We start from the raw sequence: 24,920 nt of genomic DNA, 5'->3' as shown, positions 1-24,920 counted from the left end.
GAATAAAACCAGTGCTATTTTTATTTTAAATTTCTCTGAAACTCACTGGGTCAGTGTACCCAGTTTTTCTGTACACTATAGTGTCCACTGCTTTTTGTTCAATAAGTTTGAAGATTTTGCCTGAAGCTAATTATGCTCTCAATTAGCGGCAAATAACTGATCTCATCTTTGAGAACGATTTTCTCAGATCATTTCAGCATCTTAGTCCAGAAGCAGTCCTTATGGCCAAAACAGCTCGAGTCTTAACAGAGGTGGGCATGATAGCAAGGTGTAATCACACAGAATCTCGGCCACTGTAATTGACTTCCACACGCTATAAATTGACCTCATTTGGAGCCGAATGATTTTCCGATGAACAGATGAAGGCACTCTGTGAAAAAGAATGTAACACCTTATTTTACAACGTTTTTAAAAGAGCAAGCAATGCATTTGTATTACACGCAGACATATTATCCAATGATTTTCTGTCAGCGCCTAATAGCAATATTTTAATGACCTGTACAGAGAAAGTGACAGAGCAGAAGTAAATGATTTAATAAGGCAGTGATTAGTAGTTGAACTAATAATTATTCATTAGTGTCAGTCTTTTTCCTTTTCCTGTGCCCTTTTTATCTGACATTAATAATTTTTCTGGTTTATCGTCTGTTTGAAGAAAGCTGCACATATAAATATCAGAAGGTAGAAAACACTCTTTTTATTCAAAGTTTTAGAAAAGGTGATGCTGCAAATATGTTTCCCTGGTGTTGTTGTCTGTTATTGTGCTGCAGGGCGGTGGTAGAGGCTTATGTTAGACCTCAGAATTTGCTGCAGTCGTTGCTGTAGGCTTTGCTGTAACAAGGATTATCCACTGAGGAAAATCGTGCTTCCTGTCATGATGTCGGATGCTGGTGGAGCTAATGGAAAATTTGCCAAGACATAAAATTAGATTTTTTTTTTTTTTTTATGTAGAGCCCTCTGCAGCCAGCAGAGAGAAAGTCACTGCAGGTTAACTGAGAAGTGGGTGGACGTACAGCAACAGGACGACTGTAAAACATCTGGAGACTGGTTATAGAGGGATGTAAGTGCTCATTCTTGTAAAACTTCCCCATTTAGTTGACACACAATTTCTTTACTTTCTTGACATTTGCAGACTCCACATACATCAGTGGCTCCACCTTTTCAGTGAAGTCATTTCTTTGACCATCTAGTTTTTTCTGTGGAAATGATGAGGAGGGGAAGGGGGGTGGACAAATTGTTCTCCACCCGCAGACTCAGACGAAGGCGGAAGAGACTCGAGCAGACACTGCAACTGTCATTCTTCAGTCGCTGTTAACCCCACTAGCTCTTTTTATGCCAGTGTAAACATTCCTCTGCCTCTCCCATCCGTCCTCTCCTTCAGGCATTCAATTTGACGTGTTGCCTCCTATGACACACAAAAACACCACGGCTGTTTTTGTCCAGTGACAGACAAGCTTTGTGTACACACAAAGCTTTGAAAAGGTTCTGTATGATGTTCCAGCTATGCCCTCTGAGCAAATTTACTTATTTACAATTAGGTGAGAATGTAGGGAGAAAATTAAATGCAGATGATTCACCGTTAATTATAATTTGGCTCTAATTAGCATCCTACAAATGCCCTAATGTGTCAGGCCCGTAAAGCTGTAGTTGCTTACGTCATTCTCACTCATTGAAAGTGCATAAAGCACTTGAGTATTTCTGTCTTCATACAAAGCCGTGTTAATTAAGAAAAGTCCGACTTTGAGGGTGAAAGCTGCCTAATCCCAATAAACACGGATGAGATTTCTGTCCTCGGTCCTATTTAAAAGCCTGCTGTGTCTTGCCATCTTTCCTCCCATGTTGCCTTTTTTTATGCGTTCTATTGACCAAATCGACCGCTTGCTAATGACTCGCTATCGTAGCATGATTTCATAACGGTTCTGCCTGGCAAACTCAGTACACTCTCATTTAGCCAAAGCCTTTTCTCTGATAATATTTTGTAAAGCCTGTGACACATGGGATGTTGTTGTTAAGCCAAGCTATTCTAAGAACAGCGGCTACCTGAGCTTTTGAGTTTGGAGTTTCGAGGAAACCTGTCTTCTATCTGTGCGTGGCTTGTTTGGAGAACTCCTTCCTGCTTTGAGTGATAAATAGACGGGACCATGTAAATATTGGAAAGACTCCCAGCGCAGTGGGTAAATGAGCGTCAAGTAAAACTATTTCTAGCTAAATGTAGTGACAGCTGCAGAGAGAGAGACTTGCTATATTTGCACCATGCTTGGATACTTGGAGGCACAGAATCATGTTTGTATACTTTGAGCACGTTAAGTAGAAGTTGTAGGATTATACAAGTGTAACACTTCTTAACGTCAAATCCATACTGCAGATTTAAGGAAATCAGGACAGATTTTGCTACACATGGTAAACACAGAACTTGGGAGCAGTAAGGTTTTGTGGCTACAATAGTACTTTTGAAGCAATTTAGTCAATTTGGTTCATTGCTATGATCCAAACTGAAATATGTCAACAACTCTTGAACCGTTAAAGTTTTGTGCAGGCTTTCCTTTTCTCTAGAGGATGAATCCTGGAATCCTGATTTTGATGATATTCTGTCTTTGTCTGCTGTGACACTGTGAGATAGACATGTTTTGGTTTTATTCAGAAGTCTTGACAGTGATTGGATGGATTGCCATGAAAACCAAACAGCAATGGAGGTTCAGAACTTTGACTACATATGCAGCATTTCTTAACGAGAAAATCTATTGTTAATGATAAAAACAAATGGGAAATGCTTTAGTCAATGATGTATGTCTGTTTAAATAAGAACTTTACAGTACTAAATAATTGGACTTTAATTTTTACTTTTAGTCTTTTTGCGCAGACTCCCCTCTTGTTCCAGTGATCTATGCCACCCCAGGCTCCTCTCAGAGTAATGAAAGCCATTTTGTTTTCAAAGTTGCAGTTATTCTTTTACCTTTATGCTCCACCTCAATGTCCTGAACAATGCTGCCGGTGTAACTGACAGAAAAATATGTCTCCAGTGTGAGAATCATTTAGTAATATTTTAGCAGTATTTATGGGAGAGAATGCAGTGGACCTAGGTATTTTCCATTTTAGCTTCAGGCTTCCTGTGTGAGTTTCTATCTGAAAGGCTCCACTACAAGACATGAGAAATTGTATTCTTTACAGCTCATCTTCACAGATATCTACATATAGAGAGGTTCACTAGTCTGTTATTACACTCCTCGTAAAATGGCGACTAATTGGTTTGCTTGAAATTTCCATCCACCCCAAGATCCCACCCTAAAAATCGAGGCCAGGGAACATTCCACAAATTTCTGAACATTTCCAGTAGTTTTTAAAAGGGCAGGAAGAATGGAAACAGCTCCTTAACGCACACATTCATCCACACAACTCACACAGTTCCGACTCTTGTGCTCTCAATCGCCTTTTCTGAGCACTTTGTTTCGAAGTTTCCTTCCTGACAATTTTTCCTTTCACAAGACTGTGTGTCCTCCAGCAACAACAATACCCCGCTTCATTTCAGCTCTCCAAGATCTCAAACCACCAGAGCCAATGGACTGCTAGGCACATGCTAAAGCCATTAGGTGGTGGATGGCAGTGGTTAGCCACACCGCAAAATAACCATCTCACTACGTGCATAATGAAGCACAGGGATGGAATGGGGTACAGTATCAGCTGTCTGCACGTATGTGCACTTGCAGCTTTGCTGAGATTTGGCATGTTGCCTGCCTAACTAGGACTGCCAATCATACATCAAGCCTTTCAAAGGGAGGCATGTGCTTCACATGCCCTGTTCACGTATTAAGATATCAGTTCACATTATCGTTGATTAAAGCTTTTAGTGAATTTAGCCAAGTGCTGCTCAGAATCTACTCAGCCTGACAGATCCCAGCCATGGGTGAGGAGGCATTTTATTATTAGACTCAGACACATCCCATTTGGTCTCCCAGTCAAGCTCAGACAGTTTGATGGAGTAGCCTCTCTGGAGCTGCAGAATGAGTTAATTACAGTCACCATCCCATTTCAATCTGCATTTAAAAGGAATGCATCCATAATGCATGTCTTGGTATCACCAGGCCCCAATTAGAGTCGGCCAATAATTGTGATAGAGCTCTGATGATGCCCGTCTGACTTTTGGTGCTGGGTCGGCCTTGAGCAGAGGGTTTATCAGAGCCTGTCACCAAAATCTCTACTTGGTGTTTTTCCAAAAAACAACTAATAGATTCTATCAGACGTCAGTACAGTTACAATGATGCAGCTGCATACTTTTCCCTTGATGGCAGCCCTTGAGTGTCTATTCCCTGATTAGGAGCTATGGGAGTTTTTTTCACTAGAATCACTCACTAAAATTTGTCTAGATGATTCAAAAGATACATACAAAAAAAAACCTTGAATCTAAAGTATAAAATCTTCCCTGCAGTTGGTGGTCTATGGGTTTGCAGCATGTACAGTATCATTTCCACAGGGGTTATGTGTTACACATTATGTCCAAGTAAGCTGGATTCTGTGCTGCTTTGATCAGGGTAGAGTTGCCTCACTAATCCTCTCATCCTCCTGGATGTTTGCCTAGGACACGTATGTACACACACATACACACATTCTCAATTTGTGATTAAAAAACAGATGTCAAGGCCCAGCCAAAATAGATGGTCTGAATAAATCAAATGGGAGCAAGCTGACATAACACTCAGATGTTTGACTACACATTTGCATGTACTTATGTGCCACTTTTGGTGATTTAGAGATTGTATTTGTACTATTCTGTTATCTGTAAGATAACAGACACCGTTATGTGCTCTTTATCCAGAGGAGTTACAACTAGAATTTAACCACATCATCTGGCTTTTTTTCTTTACTCACACCTTGTGGGAAAAATGGACATGAACACTGATTCATTTTTTTATTACATCTGCAGGACACAGGCAGGATTAGGAAATGTAAACGCTCATGTCGTTTCCTTTCCCCTCATCTTTTTAGGAATCATATAAGAGTTCCGTATAGCTCTGGACTTTGCTGCAAATCTCTGTGCCCTGTATTTAAGTTCTAATAAACACATGGAAATGGGTTTTTATCTAGAAAGAGGCAATGAGTAGAAAGGGGCGTAATGAAAAGATGGAGAGAGGAATAAGAAAAAAGAACCCAGATAAGAAAAGAGAGGAAGGCAGAAGAAGAAAGAAGGGGTGCTACTTGAGCGTTTCTCGAGGCCCTCGCTGCATTACATCACTGAGATGCTTCAGCACTGATGATATCGTCTGGCTGGGAGGGGGGCAGGCCCTGGGAATGATGTCATTAATAACCAATCAGAATACTTGGGGGACGGTAGGATCTGGCCAGTTCCTGGAGCTGAAATATTAGGAAATCTGAAAATGGCATTTCCTTCTCTCAAATCATTGAGCCTTTGTGTCTTTTGTGGTTTTTCCTGAGGGTATTTTTAGACATGTGTTCAAACAATACGAAAAAAAAATTCTGGCCTCTGCCACAGAGAAAAGGGTAAGCGAAACTGACTGCCAAACAGGAGACTGACATGTGAACATAGCCGAAAGGGTGTTACCATTTAACCAGCGTAACAACACGTGCCTGTCCAGCTTGTCCACATGAAGAGACCATGTGGTGTAAAGCTTTATTTGAAGCCTGGGATGTCATGACAGTGAAACATTTGCATTCACTGTTGTCTTTAAGGACGGTTTTTGTCATCAGTTTACACAGCTGACATATCAGTGTTCTTTTCATTATATATGGTGACCTGTGGCTGAACCTTCTGTACAATCTGTATTCAGACTATATCTATAGATACAGAGCTTTGCATTTATGTAGGAGTCATGTGACGCATGTATCCAAATGCAACACCTCCCCTATCCTGCTTACCGGTTCCTAGATGTGTCTATTAGCTGTCGGAAAGGTACCATACAATTTGTTTAGTTGAGCTTTTTCGATTAAAACATTTGCCTGTTGAGTCTGGAAACTGAAATGACCGCAATGAGTTTCTGTAACACGGATGTTACTGGCCAAAAAAAACAAAATAATGAGCTAAAAGATGCAGAAAGGCTGACAAGGATTCAGCAGTGTCAAGTGGTAACTGTCTGAGGTCATCACCACAACTGGCACCTTACAAATGATACATAGTCATCCATGAACATGAAATTATTGATTAACGGGGCTTTAGGTTATGACATCAGATGTCTCCATGATAATTAGCGCTCTCTGTGCCATCTGTCACATTCTTTCTTTAAAACAGATGTTCTACAAAGTTGAGTAAATTAAAGTAGTGGTGAATTAGGCTTGTAAAATTCTTCAATTACCAAAATGGATACACCTCTGGTCAATATTTGTAAAATGTTCAACAATTAAAAACCCTGTTGTTTTAATAAAATTCAGCATTATATATATGACTGATTTAATCCTCCTGGGCCTGGGTCTGGAAATGTTCAGTCACAGTTGTTTCTGCTCCTTCCTGGAGGTGTGCTGTTACTCCATCTACAGCTTCAAGTGGAACAAAGGTGTCAAGTCAGCCTGATATAACTGGCCTGATCGTAAGTTTCGCATTTGTTTTCCTTTTAAAATAAGCTTGTGATTTTTGCAGCGTCATGTGGAAACATCTTTCTCTTGCCAAGCTTCTTGCCGAGAGTGGTGGTGGTGGTTTTCTTCTTCGCCACCTTGGAGCAGCTTTACAGATTTCAGTGTTTTACTTAAACAGTGCACTTAGCATTACATTTACACACACGTTTATGCATTAGGCCGGCCTTCCCTCTCAATAGGTCTGGCCAAGCTGGTCCACATTCACAAACCTTACAGTCCCAGCACCTTCTGCTCCATAGAGCCTTAAGCTTGGATACAGTCCATCTACTGGCTCACACAAAATGCATACACATGGACAGGGACACACAATACATGGACAGCACACAGCAGGCCTCACAGATAAATTCCAGGACACAGGCACTAGTGTTCCCTAAATTCTAAGAGAAGCTCCCCCTCCACAGGACTTATTTCTCATCCCTCCACCACCTGCATCACTTATCAGCTTCAGCAGTACTTACCTCTCCTTACAGAGCCACTCAGCCTCATCAGCTCCCTGTCACATACAGATGTGGTCACTTAGCTTTGTCTGCCTGGAGAATATAAAGTACTAGTTGTGTACAGTTTGAGCACTGCATTTTATAACAGTTTATCATCATGGTCAAGCCCGATGTCATTAAAGGAATTTACTGTGTGACAAATGCTGATTTTTGGTATTATTTGGATTAGTTATGCATTCCTGAGCCACTGGGTAGTAATAAGCTTTTGGTTTACACTGGTTACACTGTTCTAGCTTGCAGAGAGGGCCAAGAAGAGGTACGTAGCACAGGGGGGAAACACACGACTGACTGGCTGGTAAAGTCCAACTCCTAAGCTGCTTATTACTATGAAGAGAGACAATTGCAGTGCAGTCACTTTTTAATAAACTTGTGAGAGAGCAGGCATATTGAAAGACATTTTTAAATTGAAGCCATGAGCAAGCTGAACGCGTAGTCAACTCACTGCAGTAAAGGGGACTGAAGTGCTTTCATTTGTTTGGGACATGGCTTTGATGTCTCCAGCGAGTCTTCATCTTGATCTGTCTTAAAATATGTCTTACTCCTTCTAATTATCACCGGATAAGAGCGGCAGGTGTTCTCTAGTGTGTTTGCACACAGTCTTATTGACTGCACACATGTGTGCTTATGCTTATGTGTTGTATGTGTGTGGGTCTGTATGTCTGTTGATATCACATGTGTTTCTGCTGTGTGCACTTGTTTTGAATTTGTTGACACAGAAAACTCACCTATACAGATAAGAGATACCTTATCACACTTTCTAGCACACAGGTAGAAGAAGCCTGAGGATTTTTTTTCTGACTTCATGCAGTTTGTGTTGCAATACTTAGGCAACATTCTGCAGACTCATGGACAGTTTGCAGTCAAAATGCTGTAGGCAAAAAAGTATTATTTTGGTATTGAAACTCAGGTATTGAATCAGCATTACTATTAGAACTTTTCCAGCCACATGCATTCGCACTGAAACACAGATGAGTCACTGACATTAGGGATTTGGTGGGATTAAGTTAACTTCAATCAAATATTTTCTAGTCCAGTGGGTGCACTGATACCATTTATCCAATGAGGGAGCTCAGGCTCGATCTCCTCAGAAGATTCTGGTCCTCGGGAGGTTGCAGCAGTTGATTCAACCTGCAAAGAAAATGTTCCCGCAGCTGTTTTCAGCATCTTCTACATCACTTTTCTTCAGGACAACACTAGCCTCACTCTTGGCCTCGAGATGGTTGTCATAGAAGACCAGCAGACGTCTGATTCAGTGGATAGGTTGACATAAACCCACTCTGGCCACAGGTTAATGAAGTGTGCACACTGCTTGAATTTACTGAAAAAACGTGCACTTGTGGGCACACACACTGGCACACTAACAATCACTGGTTCATTAAGCAGCACTTAGTTGCTCAGTTAATCAATGACAAAGGAAATATGTTAGCGCCTATTTCCTTGTGCAATGTTGAGAAGGCACACAAACACACCACGTTATTTAAATTTTCTCTTTCACACACTCAGACAGGTTGTGTAATTTCCCCTTGATCGCTACACAACAGACCTAGAGCATGTTCTACAGCACCCCCTGGTGTGGAAAACATGCAGCTCATCCCCAAAGAAGCCACAGTTTGTTTAGTAAATGAGTGCAAAGCCAGTTACTTGCTTTGAATTGATTCGCGCTAAAGTGTGTGTTAGGGTGGGATAGCAATCAAACCTAGTGTGTGTGCTCATCAGTGGCGCTGAACAATATATAAAGCTGTTTGTTTGAGCTGCTCTCTCTCTGTCTTAGAAGGAAGCAATAGAACAGGCCTGCTCTGCCGGTAGCACCTCTCTCAACTCCCTGCTTCTTGTTTACTTTATTAGTTGCACCGCGGCAGGAAAAAAGAAGGAGAGATGAAGGAGACAGAGGAAAGAGTGATTGTTTAGCAAACATTTAGGTGTAGTATTTACTTTTACAGCAGAACAGCCTTGCCTGAAGCTTGTTCCAAAGTTGTCATGGATTCAATAGGAGGATAGTCACTATGCATTTCAGTAAAAGATCTAGTCTTGCCCAGTCAAGATAAGCAATTTAACTTGAAATTGCTAATTCCAGCATTAAAATCAATTTGCCATGCTTCATTGAGTCCAGCTACATTAAAAAGTGTTACTTGAACATGCTCAGTCTGCTCTGTGTCAGATTTGTGTTTAACCTTCATTTTGCAATGTTAAATTGTCATACTCTGCTTTTCCATGGCTGTTTTGATATGTGTCTCTCAGCCCCTGCTACTATTCCCAGCCCTGACACCCACATACATGCACTAGATCGCATGTCTGTAACTCATATCTTTTGGCCGACAGCCTGTCAGGTTGGCAGCCGTGTCTGTTTATAACCAGGGTTGAAAGTCTGGACAGACTACACACAGAGAGGTGTTGCTGTACATATATGTACATACACACATATTTGAAATGAAAAGTGTGTTGCAGTTAGTGTGTGTCCCGGAGAGCACTGGGTGTCTGCAAGTCTGAGCTGACACAGATGTTGTGGTGGTCTTTGCTAACAGGGTGGGGATCAACAGTCATTGGCCGTGGCATAGCAGCTGGAAGAAGCCTCATTAGGTGAGAGATGGGGGAAGAATATTTGGTAAAGAGAGACAGAAAGATTCCAGGCGGCTTTTTTTTATATTACTCAGACTTTTTTGTCAATTCACATGTATGATTCATGTGTAGTGTCTAGCTGTTTGTGATAAAGCTGACAGTTGTGTGAATTATTCCTATCATTTCTTTACTGTACTTAAACAGTCTGATCGTTCCAATATCCTGGATGGATATGAGAGCTATGGGTGAATGCACTCGCAGCAAACAGGCATTAGGGACTTTACTCTTGAATCAACATGTCACGTGATAATAGATACTAGAATAATAGACCGGATAGATTAGAGGTTAGGGGGGAAACAAGACAGAAAGGGGGTATTGCAGTAGCATGAGGGGTAACAAATATATGTAAATGGTAAATCTATCGTCCAGTTTTGTCCTGAGGCAGCATGAGGTAAACAAATATGTAAAACAGCCTGTTGTTCTCCCAAAATTGTGACATTCTGAGCCGAAGCTCATATATTCAGCCCTCCCTCAACCAAATAAAGTCACACTTATCCACAGCCTTTTGAATGGAAGGATTTGGGGGTGAGGCACATCTCATTCTCAGAGGTATCACTGATTGGTGGACTCATAAGTGGGTTGATTTCTTTGGCAGTGATCCTCAGACTAAACTCATATTCTACTCATGAAAGGTTTCCATTTCCATTTTTTTCCTTGTAAGAAATCACGTTATTTCCCATTGTGTTCAAAATTCAAAAGTGTTGCAATTGTGTGTTTACTGATTTGGACATGCACTGAGTGAAACAGATACCCAGCTAAGAAGTCAGATATTTCATGCATGTGATTGCCACTTCAAGAATGTCTGCGTTTTTGTACAGTGTGAAAAATGTGACCGAGCTGCATTGCGAGGGCATTTTCAAATTCTGGTGTCACTTACCTCCCCAGAAAGAGCTTATCTGTTGAATCAGCAATCAGAGTAAGAAGTCAGAGGAGAAATGTGTTTCTTTTTCTTAGAGCAGGTCACCTACGCAGTCACTCGCACATTATTCTTCTCCTGTAGCTTGCCTGGGTCAGTGTGCTGCGCTGGGTGTGGGTGGAAGAAAGTAATGTGATAAGTGAAGGGCATGGAATCAGGTGGTCTCAGGCTGACATGGGAAAGATGACGGATAGGAAAAATATGATTTTTTTTCAGGCACAAAGATGCAAATGAGTGGGAAAATATGTCCACAGTTTTAATCAGTTTTTACAAGCCGTCATTCTAGACTTTGCTAACCACCGTTTTTTAAAAGTGTGCATCCTTGATAGCATCTTATTGAATCTACTCAGCTGCTCAGCTATTGATTTCACACAGCTAAAAGTGTTGATCATATGCAACACAATAGTTTAGTATATTATTAACTTGCTAATACTTGGTAATATGTTTGAACTGAACACTGAACGTAATATGTCGTTAATGCAATAGGGTCAGAATCAGTGGTAACGATGCTTCATTCAACTACAAATTCAAGCTCATGGTGACACTATAAGTCAGAAGATCACAGAAGTCATTAGGATTGTGGTTGTACATCACGATCAATCCCTGTTGATGTGTATACAAAACTCTATGGCAATCTATCGAATACATGCTGAAATACAGTATTTTAGTATGGACTAAAGTAATGAACCAACACAGCAGTTCTATCTGTATCAAGATGGATAAAAAAGATCTTTTGTATACAAGTCTTAGTTCAGTGAATCGTTTTGTATCCTGACTCCTTTTGAAGTCCTTTACTTTTACATAATAATACTGTCAGACAACAGTGGACCAGTGCTGTTGCATATATCAGTATTCATGGTTTCAGGGTTTTGCTATGTGAGCCCTGCTTTTTTTGCACACAACAGGGCTTTGTATCGAGCCTCATGGTTATGGGAGAGTTGGAGAGCACCCAGGGATAAATTCCTCCATAAATAAGTGACAACCAGAAAGTAACTACAAACAGCAGGAGGCCCCTGTTTCTCATATGACCTGGGTGTTCATAGGCAAGTGTTTCATGTTGTCTTTCAGCTGAGAGGACCATCTTTTACTCAACACTGGCAGCTGTGAAAGAAAGAACAACATTCTTGAGCTACTGGAGCAAGACACAATTCACTTGCAGATCCCCTGTGAGACTCTGCAAGGAGGAGGTCCTTTTTTTGGGGCCTGGATTTGTGACAGCAAAAGTGCAGGTTGTTTGGACACCAGGTTGTAATTGTTGGTTTGGAGAAGTTGCTTTAATTATGAGTTTGACTTGGCAAACGGCGACATTATGGTTAGTTGGGTATGTGTCTTTGCTAGTACACAGTACTTTTGACTTTTGACATTGAACGGATTCTAACACTTGTGGCTTGAAAGGAATTTTAAGGAGCTTTCTGGTAAAAGCATTTTAATTGGTGACTTAGGGCTTGATACACGTCAGTCAGTGTGACAGCGTGTTGACAGTTTCCGGGACCATTAAGACTTTTGTAAAGTTTGTAGCATAGAAGCATAAAGTTGTAAGTTCTTGTTCTTTGTACACAAAGAGATCTATCAGAAGAGGATGAAATACCGCATTTAATATTCTATATCTGTTGTTCTCACCATCTGCTCTTATAGCTAATGCAACATGTCTGTTCTCTAAGGGTATTTTGGAAAACAGAAAACCACTAACTTATGCAAATTTTGATTAGGCAGCTTAAGGTAAAATCTGTGGATCTGAAAATAATAAAAAAAGACCAACACTTCTTGATAAATTAACTTCAGGAACTGCATTATAACCAGTGAGAGACTGCCAACATGGCATAAAACTATCTCTGTTGTACATTATAATTAAATTACATGTTTTGTGCGAGTCAGCCTGCTAAACGTCTGTCTTTCGTGGCGAAATCCCTGAGCACGTGACGAGATGAAAGAAGAGAGAAAGCAGGTGGGAGCAGAGAACTTTCATTGCCATTGATCCCCTCACGTTTGGGCTTTCTTCCTGCACATTTCAACTGGATCACTCACATCAGCAGGTGCAGGGAAATGAGCTCATGCACGGGTGCAGGGCTCCCCCTCCCCTCCTTTAAAAAAAAAACCCATATATGTATCAGCTATAAACAAGCAAATACTGATGTGTTTTCACATGGTATGAAGCCACTGAGCATGTTTGCAGACTGTCAGGCAAACAGGACAGTGTTGCTTTTTCAAAATGCCAAAGCAAACACAAAGACTGCACAGTCTCCTGTGAGGTTCCTAATTGGAAACAACACTGCCCGCAGCACTGACTCTTGTCTTATTCTGCTGTGTTGATCAGATAACTCGATAACATATTAGCTGGCTGCTGTATGCTGAAAGCAGTTTGGATGTGCCTCAGAAGTAGGTTATGACACATTTGGATGCATGTTAGTGCCTGGTGGGCCCCTTAACAGGGACAGAGAGTTTAGAAGGAGACAGCTTGTAGACAGAGTCCTGATAAAGAGCAGACTGTGTGCACATGTTTGTTTATATTAGTGTGTGTGTGACAGGAAATTTGACTGACACCTGTTAGTCTCTGCGTCCAGTTTGAAAAGGGGATTCTTGTCAGCAGCTTTTTTTTGTTATACAATGCTCTATACTCTCTGATCTGTACACACACACATTTACATTCAGTGTATGATCACTCCAAGGCAGCAGAAGAGCTTTTAGCCTGAGGGTGAGGGGCTGGTGGCTCTCTGTCCTGGAATGCAGCTGGCTTTCTAAATCCCCACCAGTCTATCCTGGGGCTGTGGGGCAGGGCCTATCTCAAGCCCCCTTTTCCACGTGAGCAACGTCTGGAATCTCTAGGCAAGCAGTTTGCTGATTCTCCTGAGCCTCACTCGTCCATCGTGACTGTGTGTGTGTGTGTGTGTGTTAAACTCAAAGTGCAATGGAAGAAGAAATTGCAGATGGACACAAAGATTGTTCACTTTGGGAAGGTAATGTGCTTTCTGACATGATACCCACAAATGAATTCAGGTCCTTGGGAGGTTTGACTCTATTCTCTCTGCTGTGTGCAATTTGGCTGGCAGTGGGAAACTGTGTTTGAGAGTTAAAAATAGGATTGGAAGCACATGAGACGTGCTGCGTCTCTGAACTGGAGCATTGTGGGAGTTTAGGCTGATGGTGCTGTTGACAGGGCTTGATCGTGATGTACAACCACTTACTGTTTCTAAATAAAATGCTCCCTTTTGTTTTCAAGGCATTTTTAGAGATTGAAAGAGACAAATTTATTTGAACGAAATTTTATGGCACGGAAACAAATAGAAGCTCAAGTGTTGCAGCTACTTAACAACAGTACCATGTTTTTCCTGTCCCAAGTTGATGCGTTAAACTCAAAAAGCTACTTCTGTCTTAGTCCCAACATGTCTTGGGAGAAAAACCAGAAATTCCCTTTTCATGTGTGGGTCACGGCATGCTTTCAAACGTTCCAAGAAGAACAGAAAAGCCATATTAAACCACCTACAAAATAGTGGCAAATCACTTGAAATATCCTCCTTCAGCTGTTGAGGAGGTGCACAAGAAGGCCTTTATTTTCCACCATTACCCCCTGAAAGGTTCACATTAATAGCCCTACCTGCTTATCTAGAAAACAAGGCAGCAGATCTGGATGCTTTATTATACCTCTGTTTTCGCACTCTTCTCTTCTCTTCTCTTCTCCATTCTGCTCTAAAATCAAATACTGATTTTAACACTTCTACACATTTAATACTGATTTTTAAATGGACTAAAAGAGGGACATTCACCAGTTGTAGAATAAATGAGGCTGAAACCACTGTATTAAGTGGGGTTTTAATTAGAAAAACTACATCCTACTGCTCTGATGACTGTGAACAGCTTTGCAACAACTGAGGGGGAGCTGAGATCTGTTGCACATGATTTAAAATAGAAAAAAATTTTCTGCTTGATATTTCTGAACTAAAATCTCATCTCCAATTTAAGCTTAATGCATCCAGGATTTTCTGAACTATCTCAATCTTAACAGCTGTTTCACTTCAGTGTATCCATCACCAATATTGTGAGTGTCAGATTAAATTCTGGTTTTATTTCTGAACTATAAAACAGTGTAAATGTCTGATGTCTAAAATCCCAATCACACATTGTCGATTTTAGTTGCTTCTGGATCAAATATTTTAGAAATACAGTATATCTTTTTGCATGTAGTTTTTCTTTTTCTTTTCTTTCTTACATACACAAGCACAACACATGCACTTTTTTGTTGTTGAAAACAAAACATCCCTACAGCACATGTCCTCACCCTTTGTCTCTGTGTCCCCTCTGCCCCCTCAGAACAAACCAAAAGCAACCTGAAGATAACCTCCCCAGAGGATGCTGAACACATAAGTCGCAGGCAGGCATCCCCAAATGGGACGCCCCCGTCAAGAGGAGACGCCAAAGGCAGCCGAACGGTCCCTCGAAGACATACGTTGGGAGGAGCCCGCAGCTCCCGAGAGATCCTGGCTATGCAGCCGTCAGACATGGACAAAAAGAGGGAGGCCTTCCTGGAGCATCTGAAGCAGAAATACCCCCATCATGCCTCCGCGATCATGGGCCACCAGGAAAGGCTGCGAGAGCAGGTCAGTGGGTTAGAGAAGCCCTAATGAAATGTTGCTTTTTTTTTTTAATCTAAATTCTGTTATGTCTAAGTTTAGTGAAGACAGCACAGTGTAAAGAATCAATTTATTAGGAAAGGATCACTTTACTGTGTGCATTGGAAAAGCAGATACTATATTGATGAACCCACAGAATTTTCACTCAACTCTGCAGTTTCCTCCAGCTCAGTGGAGCGTTTCACCATCTTTCAGCACATGGTTTTGTTTTTCCATCCCAAAATCTCATCCGCTTTGTTTCCAGCAGCAGTTGGTAGCTATCTGATAAACCCACTGAATGCTATCTCCACAGCATCAGAGAGCTGTCAAAGTTGGTGGAGACCAAAACTAAAAACGTACCTCTATGTGACCTAATGTTGCCTCTGGGTGTGTCCAGTCAGGAAGCGTAATCGGTAACATGTTAACAAATAACTTTATTAGGTGATAACACGTGGGTTGTAGAGTTTTTTGCTAATTCTGCTGAACCCAAGTGGCGCCCCCCCCCCCCCCCCCAAAAAAAAAACAGTATACAATTTTAATTAATTACCACCATTTAACTGTTTGTTGAGTTTAATCTGAAACCCAAGTTTCTTATCTGACACTTCTGTGACTGTATAACGCAAATATTTCTTAACATGATAATAATGGTTAAGGAGAGAGGCAGGAAAGGGCTGACTTAAATTAAAGTGGGTAGTGAAGTTAGTGCTCCAATCCACTTTTGGAGCCACAGGTATGTTTGTTTTCCTCTGCAGACTGAGGCAACATCGTAACAGCAAACCTATTTCCTCCCTTTTTTGGCCGCAGGTTAAATGTGAAGTCTATCCTGCAAGTCTCCTTGTCACATTCCCCTCCCACAGCTGAAATAGTGAGGTAGTGGTTTTGTGAACCATGTGAATTGTTGCGGTTGTGGAATTGTTCATTCTTTAAAACCAGTTTTCATCACCATATTATAACTTGCCCATAGCTTCAAACTGTTTTCTGGGTTGTAGACTGTATGACGGTGCATAAGGAACAATTTCCTAGCGTTGTTTGGGATTAGGAAAATTATAAAGTCTCCTCGTGCCTTAGCTTTTTGAAGTGGAGATGATGGGGGGAGGGTGACACCAAGGCAGGCTCGAGTTGGACATTTGGCTCACCTGGCCATTGTCTTTTTGTTTTCTCTGGGTCAGAGGAGACAAAAGGGAGGGGCAAACTGGCTTTGTAGCCAAAACAACTGAAGTCTTGGTGAGATTGGCAACAAGCCAGAGGGGAGCTCGAGGCAATGGTACGAGGCATTGTGCACGGATTTTGTGTGCTGCTTTCAGACCCAGCCCACATATCCTGCACACATGCAAAGCAAACTTTTTCTTTGCCACTGCACGGATCATGAACCCAGTGAATTTGCATATGGCTATTATCAGTGAGCAGTACTGCAAGCTGATCAGCTGGTTTGTGTGCTGTTTGTTTACACGTGTGCCTGCCTACAGTAGGGCTATGGACTGTATGTCACGAATTCACGCGGACATACAACGAATCCGTGCAAAAATGCTGTTGTTATCCAGGGCACAGGAGCAAATGTGGAGGCAGTTAGTCGTGAAATGCAGGCAGTCAGACAGGTAAGTTCAGCTCCGGACCGGGGTGGAGTCAGAGTTGCCATAGTGACTCGTGATGTCACCGGTGGAAAGGCTCAGTTTACTTGTAGGTGCCCGCTTGAGCGCGCAGGCTGAGAGCTGTGTGAATGCGCGGCTCTGCGGAATAGGCGATGGACCTGAGGATCGTCTGCAGGCATGGCTCCCTGTGCCTGAAGCCCACAGATGAGCAGAAATAAACAGAAACTTTTTCTTTTCGAACGAAACGGAATAAACTCACAGTGGCAACTTTAGCGCGGTCACAGGCAAATAAAGGTAGGAAACATCGGGACAAATTTGCATTCTTTTTAGGCTGCAAGTGACTCTGTTGCATGATGTTTTGGGCAAAGTCTAATACGTCGAGGACTTTTCTGTACTGCAGTAACAGGGCACGTCGGTGCGTCAGGTGCTGCAAACTCCCAAGAAGCGACGGCAAAAGTTTATTGGTCGAGAAATATCCGGGGAACATGTAACTGCTTTTAGTCACGTTTAGTCCGATGGACGCCGTGAAGTTTCTGCTTCCATAAAGCACAACTTGTAACCCACTTCACCATGATTTGAACAAGATGCTAAATGTGTCGCCATAATTGCAATGCAAAATATTCCCTGTGAACGGAAGATAAAGAGTTATTTAAAAAGTGATAGGCTTCACATATCTTGCAATATTGTGATCTATATGAAGATTATGGAGATAACATAACTAGTAATGAAGCAGTGTCGTAGTAACGTTTTATATTAAATTTTACAATCCATATCTGTCAAATAGATCTTGTAGTGGAGGTCATGTTCTTAATCTTAAGTAACTTGGTTTATGTTGATTTGACAGTTTCCTGTAGCATCTGTACCCACTAATTCTTGACACTTGTAGGCTACATTTTATGGTTTGTTTTATGTAATGTATACAAGATTTGTTATATATATTACGTGTGTTCACGAGACCAGCCCCTTTCTGGCTGTACCCATAGTGTTACAGGGTTAACAAATGTAACCAAATGAAGATCATTTTCTTGAGCTTGTCTGTGAACTTGATGTGAAAAATGATTTTTCGGGTCATAACAGGGTCACAGGAAATTTAGCTTGGAACTTACTGTCCTTATTAGCAAGGGGTTATCTATCTGCTTTACTGTTTGTACAGCTACTGTAAAACTGATGGTTTACTCCAATTTGTTTAATAATAATGAAAAAAACTGTACTGAAAACACTGGAATGGGATGAGAGATATGAAAAAATGTGCTTGTGCTGACTAGCAGTTTATAAGACATGGCTCTTTTACATTGATTTTGGAATGAAACTGTGAATGTGATTTAGATGTGTAGGAAATTTGAGCGGTGAATTTATCATGTCAAGGAAGCAGTGACAACATGCTGTCAGAAAAAGACTGGTTTGAGCATGAATTTCTGGCAAATAGATGCAGCGCTGAAAGGATGACTGAAAACCATCTTGGTATAATCTAATTCAGGATGTCAGAGGGAACGCAATCATTCATTGTTAATATATGCAGCTGAAAATTAAAACAAAACAAAACGGAAATTACAAGTTTATTAAAAGTGTTTGTCATTTGTTGTCCCAGCGAGGTATGCAGTAATTATTCTTCTTTGAGATTCTGCTTTTGGGAAAACAGCATGAAAACAAGTCACCTTTGCTCACAGCAACATGGCTGTTGAATCTGTGACAGTGTGGGAAAGAGGAAAACTGCCCATCGTTCTCACGCAGATGTAAAAGTGCCGATCATACAGGAAAGGCAACATCTGTGGCAGCAGAGCATGTTTCAGAGGTGAGAAAAAAACACGTCTCCTGTGCTTTGACTTACAAAGGCAGAGATTTATCAGGGTCGAATGGAGGTTGGGAAGATGATATTGCTCTAGTATGAAAGGTGGATGACCCCTCTCCACCCAGTAAGGTGCCCCTCGATTCTCTCCCTCACCTTAGTGATCCTCACAGAAACGAGTGCTTTAATTTCCTCCTCTGAATATCACCCGAGGGACATGAGATAACATCCCATTGGCCATAATCGCCACCCATCCTCTCACCCCCCCACCCTCTCTGCCCGGGGGCTTTGACGAGTACAAACTGAACCGCTTGACCGATCACAAACATGCATACCCACACTCATCAAATTCCCTCCTTCCGCCCGTGTGTCTGTGTGTGATGAGCTGTGACTTGCTTGGCCCATGGATTCTCTACAGGACCGAGTTGTCTGCAGCTGTGGGCACCAGGCAGACAGACAGAAATACAGGTCTTTCACCCCATGCTGTGATAATTTACTGAGAACACGGATTAACAGTGTGTGAGCCACAGAATGAATGCATTCTTTTTCTGCGCAGTTTTTGGCAGGTGCTCATAGTGCATATAGTGCTTATAGTTCATATATGGGGTTTAGTGTATACGTGGGTTGCGTTGGGGAAACATGTTTTTCCTTTGGACCACTTAGAGTTTAACAGCATTCACAAGAATTTGAGTCTGTTTACTTTTACTGCCTAAAAGATACCACTATTGGCCAGAGCTCATTAAATCACACTAACATGGTCCTGACGAAGCAGATAAGCTCAGTTCTGTATAATGAGTTATGATGTCCATCCCTATGGTTTCCAGTAATATATTTGCATACTGACAGACAAACAGATTCTTGGTTTTACTCTTGCTATGGTTGCTTGCTCAGTGTGGGTCTGTGTGCGTGTGTGTTGTGGTCAGCAGGAACAAAGTTTGACAAGCAAAAAAACAAAATACTGTTTACAGCTGATGCTATCAAAAATCTCCAAATGCTGCTAGTTGCTGTGGTGAGGGCTTTTGTTGGTCGATTTGTCAAAGCCAAAGTCTGTCAACTATGGCTTCACCTGCCAGGTTGGAGCTTTACTACAAAGATGAAAAGCTGTAATGAAAATAAAAACACTTGAACAGAATCACATGGGAATAGATCCCTGATCGGGATAATTAGTTATCCAACTTGTGAAAACCAGGTTAGTAATATACAGTAGCTTAATCATAGGAAAAGGCAGTATTTAGTAAAATCATCATGATAAATAAAATGCGATGGTTAATTTTGAGCAAAAATTAAACCTTAAACACGGCCCATTTGTCATTATAGACAGTAAATGCACTGTAAACACTCTTGTCTTCTCGAGGCACTGCAGCATTTGACCAGTCCCCTGCATAGTTATCTCTGTGGACTCCTGGCCTTGCTACACTCCAGTTCCTCGGCTAGATAACATTGGCTCTGAGCATGCATTCACTCCCTCCAAGAAATCCGACCATAACCAGAGAAAAGAAGAGTAAGGAGGGAGTTTTTGGGGGGAGAGTTGTTCTTGTTAATAACTAAGCTGCGGAGAAAAAAGAATAATTCATTGTCTTTCACTACCGACAGAGTACCGCTGCAAAGATTATAGTATTAGAAGAACAAAGATGAAAAGCCAAGCATGCATGGAGATAGTGCCTACTAAAACATTTATAACTTTAGAATGTATTTTCACAAAACACCTCTTTGTTTTAGTCTGCATTGGTGAAATCAGTCAGTCCTCGTGCAGCAGGTCTTCAGAAAAACATCTGTTTATGTTTTCCTCTGCTGACCATTCTTAGCAGTAGTTACGTTGTTTTTAATAGTATGACACCGCTGAATGAAGCGACTCTTTTAGAGCTGCGTTCAGTAACACAAACAAGCACCACAAGGTTAATGACAGGCATGCATTTGACCTGCCACTTAACAGGAGTTACGTGGTGGCGGGGCTTGGGGTTTTAGGGGTGCAGCACCCCAACTGAGAGGACAAGTGGTCCGTGAAGTGGCGTCAAGGCTGTGTCTAATCCAGAGTTTCATTAGGGCGGGGGATGGCTGAGTTAAGCCGCTATGACAGAAGGCCACTGATGGACATGTCGCCAATCACTGCTGATAATGAGTGAAGGCAGACAGAATTTTACACACTGTCTCATAAGCAGTGCCAGTGTGTTAATCAGACCAGCTAATCAGGTCTGAGCTCTTTTCAGTAGACTATTCTGCAGAAAAACAGAGCTGTATTATCCCAGGCTTAAGTTAACAACAGCAGTTGGAGTTAGGTTCAGTTATACTGAAAAAGAAAAAAGTTGTTTCTTGACAGAATTCCAGAGAATGGAGGTGAAATATCTGGGACCTTTTTAACCTTTCACCTTTACATTCCTTAGTGTACAATTAAATCCATTTGTCAATACAGCAGTTGTAGCGTGAGGAGGAGACTAGTCCTCGTCTTCTGACTTTTGTTGTCTCTCAAATTTTACTAGTTAGGACAGAACGGGTAATTAAAGTTTTATGTTGAACTCTGTAGCTACCAACCATTTCCCATTTCAAATTGTTGTCATGTTGTGTCTTGCCAGCCTCGTCTTTTCTATTTGAGACAGCTGAAACACTAGGAGCATAACACATTGTGCCCTGCCTTGTACTCTATACATGCAATGTCATATTTGCACATCTATGGTTTTTGGTAAGAATTCATGACAGAAAGAACACTGTTTATAACAGTAGTTGTTATAGTGGCTGTCGTTGCTATTGTTACACCAACATAAAGTATGATAATGGTGACAAAAAAACTCTGGATGTTTTAATCAGGTTATATGTTGGCCAAAAGAGTTTTGTGTATCTCCATAAGCATCTGTGAGTGTGTGATAGAAGGCCAACTAATGATAAGAGAAATGGATTCCTTCCATTAGTTACTGAACAGAGCCTGCAAGCTCTCCACTCCCAAATACCACGTCTTTCCCTCCTGTGGTCACCTGTTTAGTTGGTCATTAATGTTTGTTTGGTACCTGCACTAAGCTACAGACATAATTTTCATGCCTTTTTATGCTTAAGTGCTATGGCATTTGTGATATGCTTTCTTTTCTCGAGCTGGTTGTTTTGCCATTAGACTAGATTGCTGAACTCAATGACTTGTTTAGTAAGTATTTTAATGGAGAGAATATGCTGCTATTTTGCCATGTTAAAGATGTACTATGTCATGATGGCCATATGCATGCTTCATTTATATTGGAACAACTAGTAATAATTTATTGTTTTATTTTGTGATTCCAAGCATTTTGACCCAAAAATAAATGGCAATAGTGGTATTTTCTCTTGTAATTTGGATTTCTACCTTTGCTTTGCGAGTCTTTGCATGCTGCCCAACATCTGGATTCCACCTTGGGCCAAACGTATGGACCCAACATTAAAAGGCAAATCAGAGACACAGGTACACCAATGTGATTTCAGCACAGACAGGACCAAGTCCAAACATCTGGTTCATGCCCTATTTTGATCTCCTGCACTTTATTTCCAGTCGGCCTCTGTCAGTGGGGCTAAAGGAGTGGAGCGTGGGTGTGGGATAAAGAGAAAGTCAGCAGTTTCTTTTCATAATCTTTTCAAGTATTACAAGATTGAAGGTTTTTCTTTTAATAAACAGTGTGCCAGAGTTGATAGGGAACACCTGGAATATAACGTAAGTGTGCAGTGGGAACGTATATGTATAATGAAATCACTAATAATTCAGACTGTTTGACAGAAGTAGGGCATCTGCTGCAGTTTATGTAGCACCTCCTCACACCCACTGCCCTTATCTACTATAGTTCACAATTTACATATACAAGTTCTGGCTATGTTATGTTTAGTTTGCTCTTTAAAAGTTTGCAGGTGGTGTTAACATGGTAGCTCACAAAACCAGTCAGTCATGAGCCTGGAGATCAGTGCCAAGAAGAAAAAAAAAGCTATTTTGCACCTTCTGCATCTGTTATCGTTTATTGACAGTGTGAGTTGGAGTTTTATGGCTTATCACATACGACTGGCTGATGTATCCAGTGCTGAGAGGTAAGGGGTGTGTGTTTGTGTTTATGTGTGTGATGTGTCTTATTGTGAGGTCAAAAACAGGTCTCCTGTGGTTAGAAGTGAATAACAAGGGACGTGCGTGTTACTAGCAGTCAGTTAGAGGAAAAAACTGTTGACAGTAAGAAAAAATAAGCCTGGAAAGTGATCACACTAACATAGTTCAGTTAACTGCTGTGTATAAAATAACGAGTGGGTAAAAATGTGGAATTGAGAGTAAGTTGGTAGTGGATGATATGAAATGCAAAAAGACTTGATACAGCTCTGTCAAGATAAATGTAAACTTCTGATAATTACCGATTTTTTTTTTTCCCGCACACACAGCCACAAAGTGGAACTCTCCTTAGGGAGTGTGGGTATAATAAATCTTAGGCTAAGTGAAGGAGCGTATGTGGTCCTTAGTGACTTATTAATTAGGCATGAATAGCAAAGCCATTATTAGGGCTGGTTTCATAGGACAAAAAGGAGACTTGACGCATGATAAAACTCTGTGATTTTAAACCAGTAAGGATTTGCCATTTTTTGTAATAACAAGCGTTGGCTCTTAATATTATGTGTGTAACATCATGTATATGACGCAAAACTCCACTAGAGAGAAGAAAGCCATCTTTGTCTCTTTGACCACAGGCTCAGCCCCACACACAGAGACACACACACAAACACCCAAATCCATATATTCTCAGATATACACCCAGAGAAGCTTAAATTAGACCTGGAAGCTCCTTTATTTTAACCCGAAATACGAGACGTTCTCTGGAGACGTACATGGTTCATGTGAGGACGTGTCAACTAAATGGGCTATTTGAAATTTCAGTCTGGCTTCATCAACTCCAGTCTATTTGTATATGGATAGGTGGTCTCTTTTTGCATTGTGAGGACTCACTGTCGGGTCCTCAAAATTTTAACAGTTTGAGGGCTAAGACTTGTTTTTTCTGTGCAAGTGTATGTGTGGGAGTGTTGACATTTATTTGTTTAAGTGTTCAGACCTGTGGGATGTGTGTTGCTGTTAATGAAGTAATACTAAAGAGCAGGTCTGGACAGATCGTGGCCCTGCAGCCCCGTCAGCAAATAGTTTGCATGTATTTGTTTGGGAAAAGAGAGTAAGCGGGAATTCAAAGAAGAGAGACTTTATGCTCATGCACTAGTTTGTGTGTATGTGTGTGTAAATCTTTGCATGCAAGACTAGTAAATGATCTGTCACTCTTGGGCTTAGTCTGGACTTGTACTCTTATGTAACATTTTGAGTTGACTGCATGGATGAAACCACACTACATTTTGTCAATAAAACTGTATCCTAAAGGAAACAAATTACCCTTACTTTAATGATTCGAACACTCATTATTATAAGTGCTTTCAAAAGGATGGTTCTTGTTTCAAGTCTCATTGGAAACACCAGTTTCATTTCATTCTCAGCTCATTTCAGTAAGATAGAAGCTGAGTTCGGAGAAATGGATTAGTACTAAGATCAAAGATCAACGGCTTTTGGCTTATCCCCTCAGGGGTCGCCAAAGCGGAACGTGTCCCGCACCTTCATTTAGCATGAGTTTTTACACCGGATGCCCTTCCTACCGCAACCCTCCTATTTTTGTCCGGGCTCAGGATTGGCAACAAGTTTGGTTGGGTTGGGCCACACCTTGTGGGGTGGGATTCAAACCCGTGGCTATCTGCTTCCCAACCCAATGCTTTACCACAGACCCCTTAATGTATTAGTACTGAAGCTGTTTTAAAATAAAGTGTATTTTTTTTTTGTTTGTTTCTGAATGGAAACTTTATAGAATTTTAAAGCTAGAGCAGGAACATTTTGAGCTCGCAGGCTGCTGAAATAGCCTGCAAGTAAGAAATATTTTAACGCCATGATTAGTCCAGATGTCCCTCACACTCATTCTCACACAATGGTGCACACATTTAAAAAGCACCCATAAAACAATGACTATGTCCCGCTGTCTGCTGGGTGTGGATTGTGTGTATCTGTATTGTGCAGTTATATTGTTAGGGATGTGGCAACGCTAGGGACTTCCACTGTAGGAGAGAGCAAAAAGAGAGGCGAGCACAACAGGGCTGTTGTACAGAGCAAGTGCTGAAAGGAATGAAATAAAAGTGGAGGAAGAGACGGTGTTTACCTAAAGCCAGGGAGTTTAAGGTGTTGCATGGAAGATGCTGCTGGAAGGAGGTCTAATATGGTAAATATGCTATTCAAAACATGATTGTTGCTTAAAATGTTTTTAATTTAGGTCGTACATTTGGTCACGAATTTTCTTTCATTCAACCGGAATGGCTCAGATTTTGAAC

The 24,920-nt window shown here is 41.2% G+C and overlaps 1 protein-coding gene across 23 annotated transcripts in view; it reads left to right on the top strand.

Annotated features, from left to right (window-relative positions):
- Window positions 1–24,920, top strand: part of si:ch211-285f17.1 (sickle tail protein homolog) — a 100,509-nt gene that overhangs the window by 43,914 nt on the left and 31,675 nt on the right. For 19 of the 23 annotated variants that reach the window (XM_067486507.1, XM_067486509.1, XM_067486499.1 and 16 more), the window contains exon 2: window positions 14,911–15,197. In XM_067486507.1, coding sequence (XP_067342608.1) covers window positions 14,911–15,197 — 287 coding nt within the window. Of the gene's footprint in view, window positions 1–948; window positions 1,058–13,541; window positions 13,560–14,910; window positions 15,198–16,880; window positions 17,093–24,692; window positions 24,812–24,920 lie in introns of those variants that run through there. The other 4 variants (XM_067486512.1, XM_067486508.1, XM_067486515.1 and 1 more) reach the window with 4 other exon arrangements.

This window comes from Channa argus, chromosome 19, assembly GCF_033026475.1.
Source record: "Channa argus isolate prfri chromosome 19, Channa argus male v1.0, whole genome shotgun sequence".
Classification (NCBI taxonomy): domain Eukaryota; kingdom Metazoa; phylum Chordata; class Actinopteri; order Anabantiformes; family Channidae; genus Channa; species Channa argus.
Note: the sequence above shows the minus strand (reverse complement) of the source record. Positions and strands in the feature narration are given on the sequence as shown.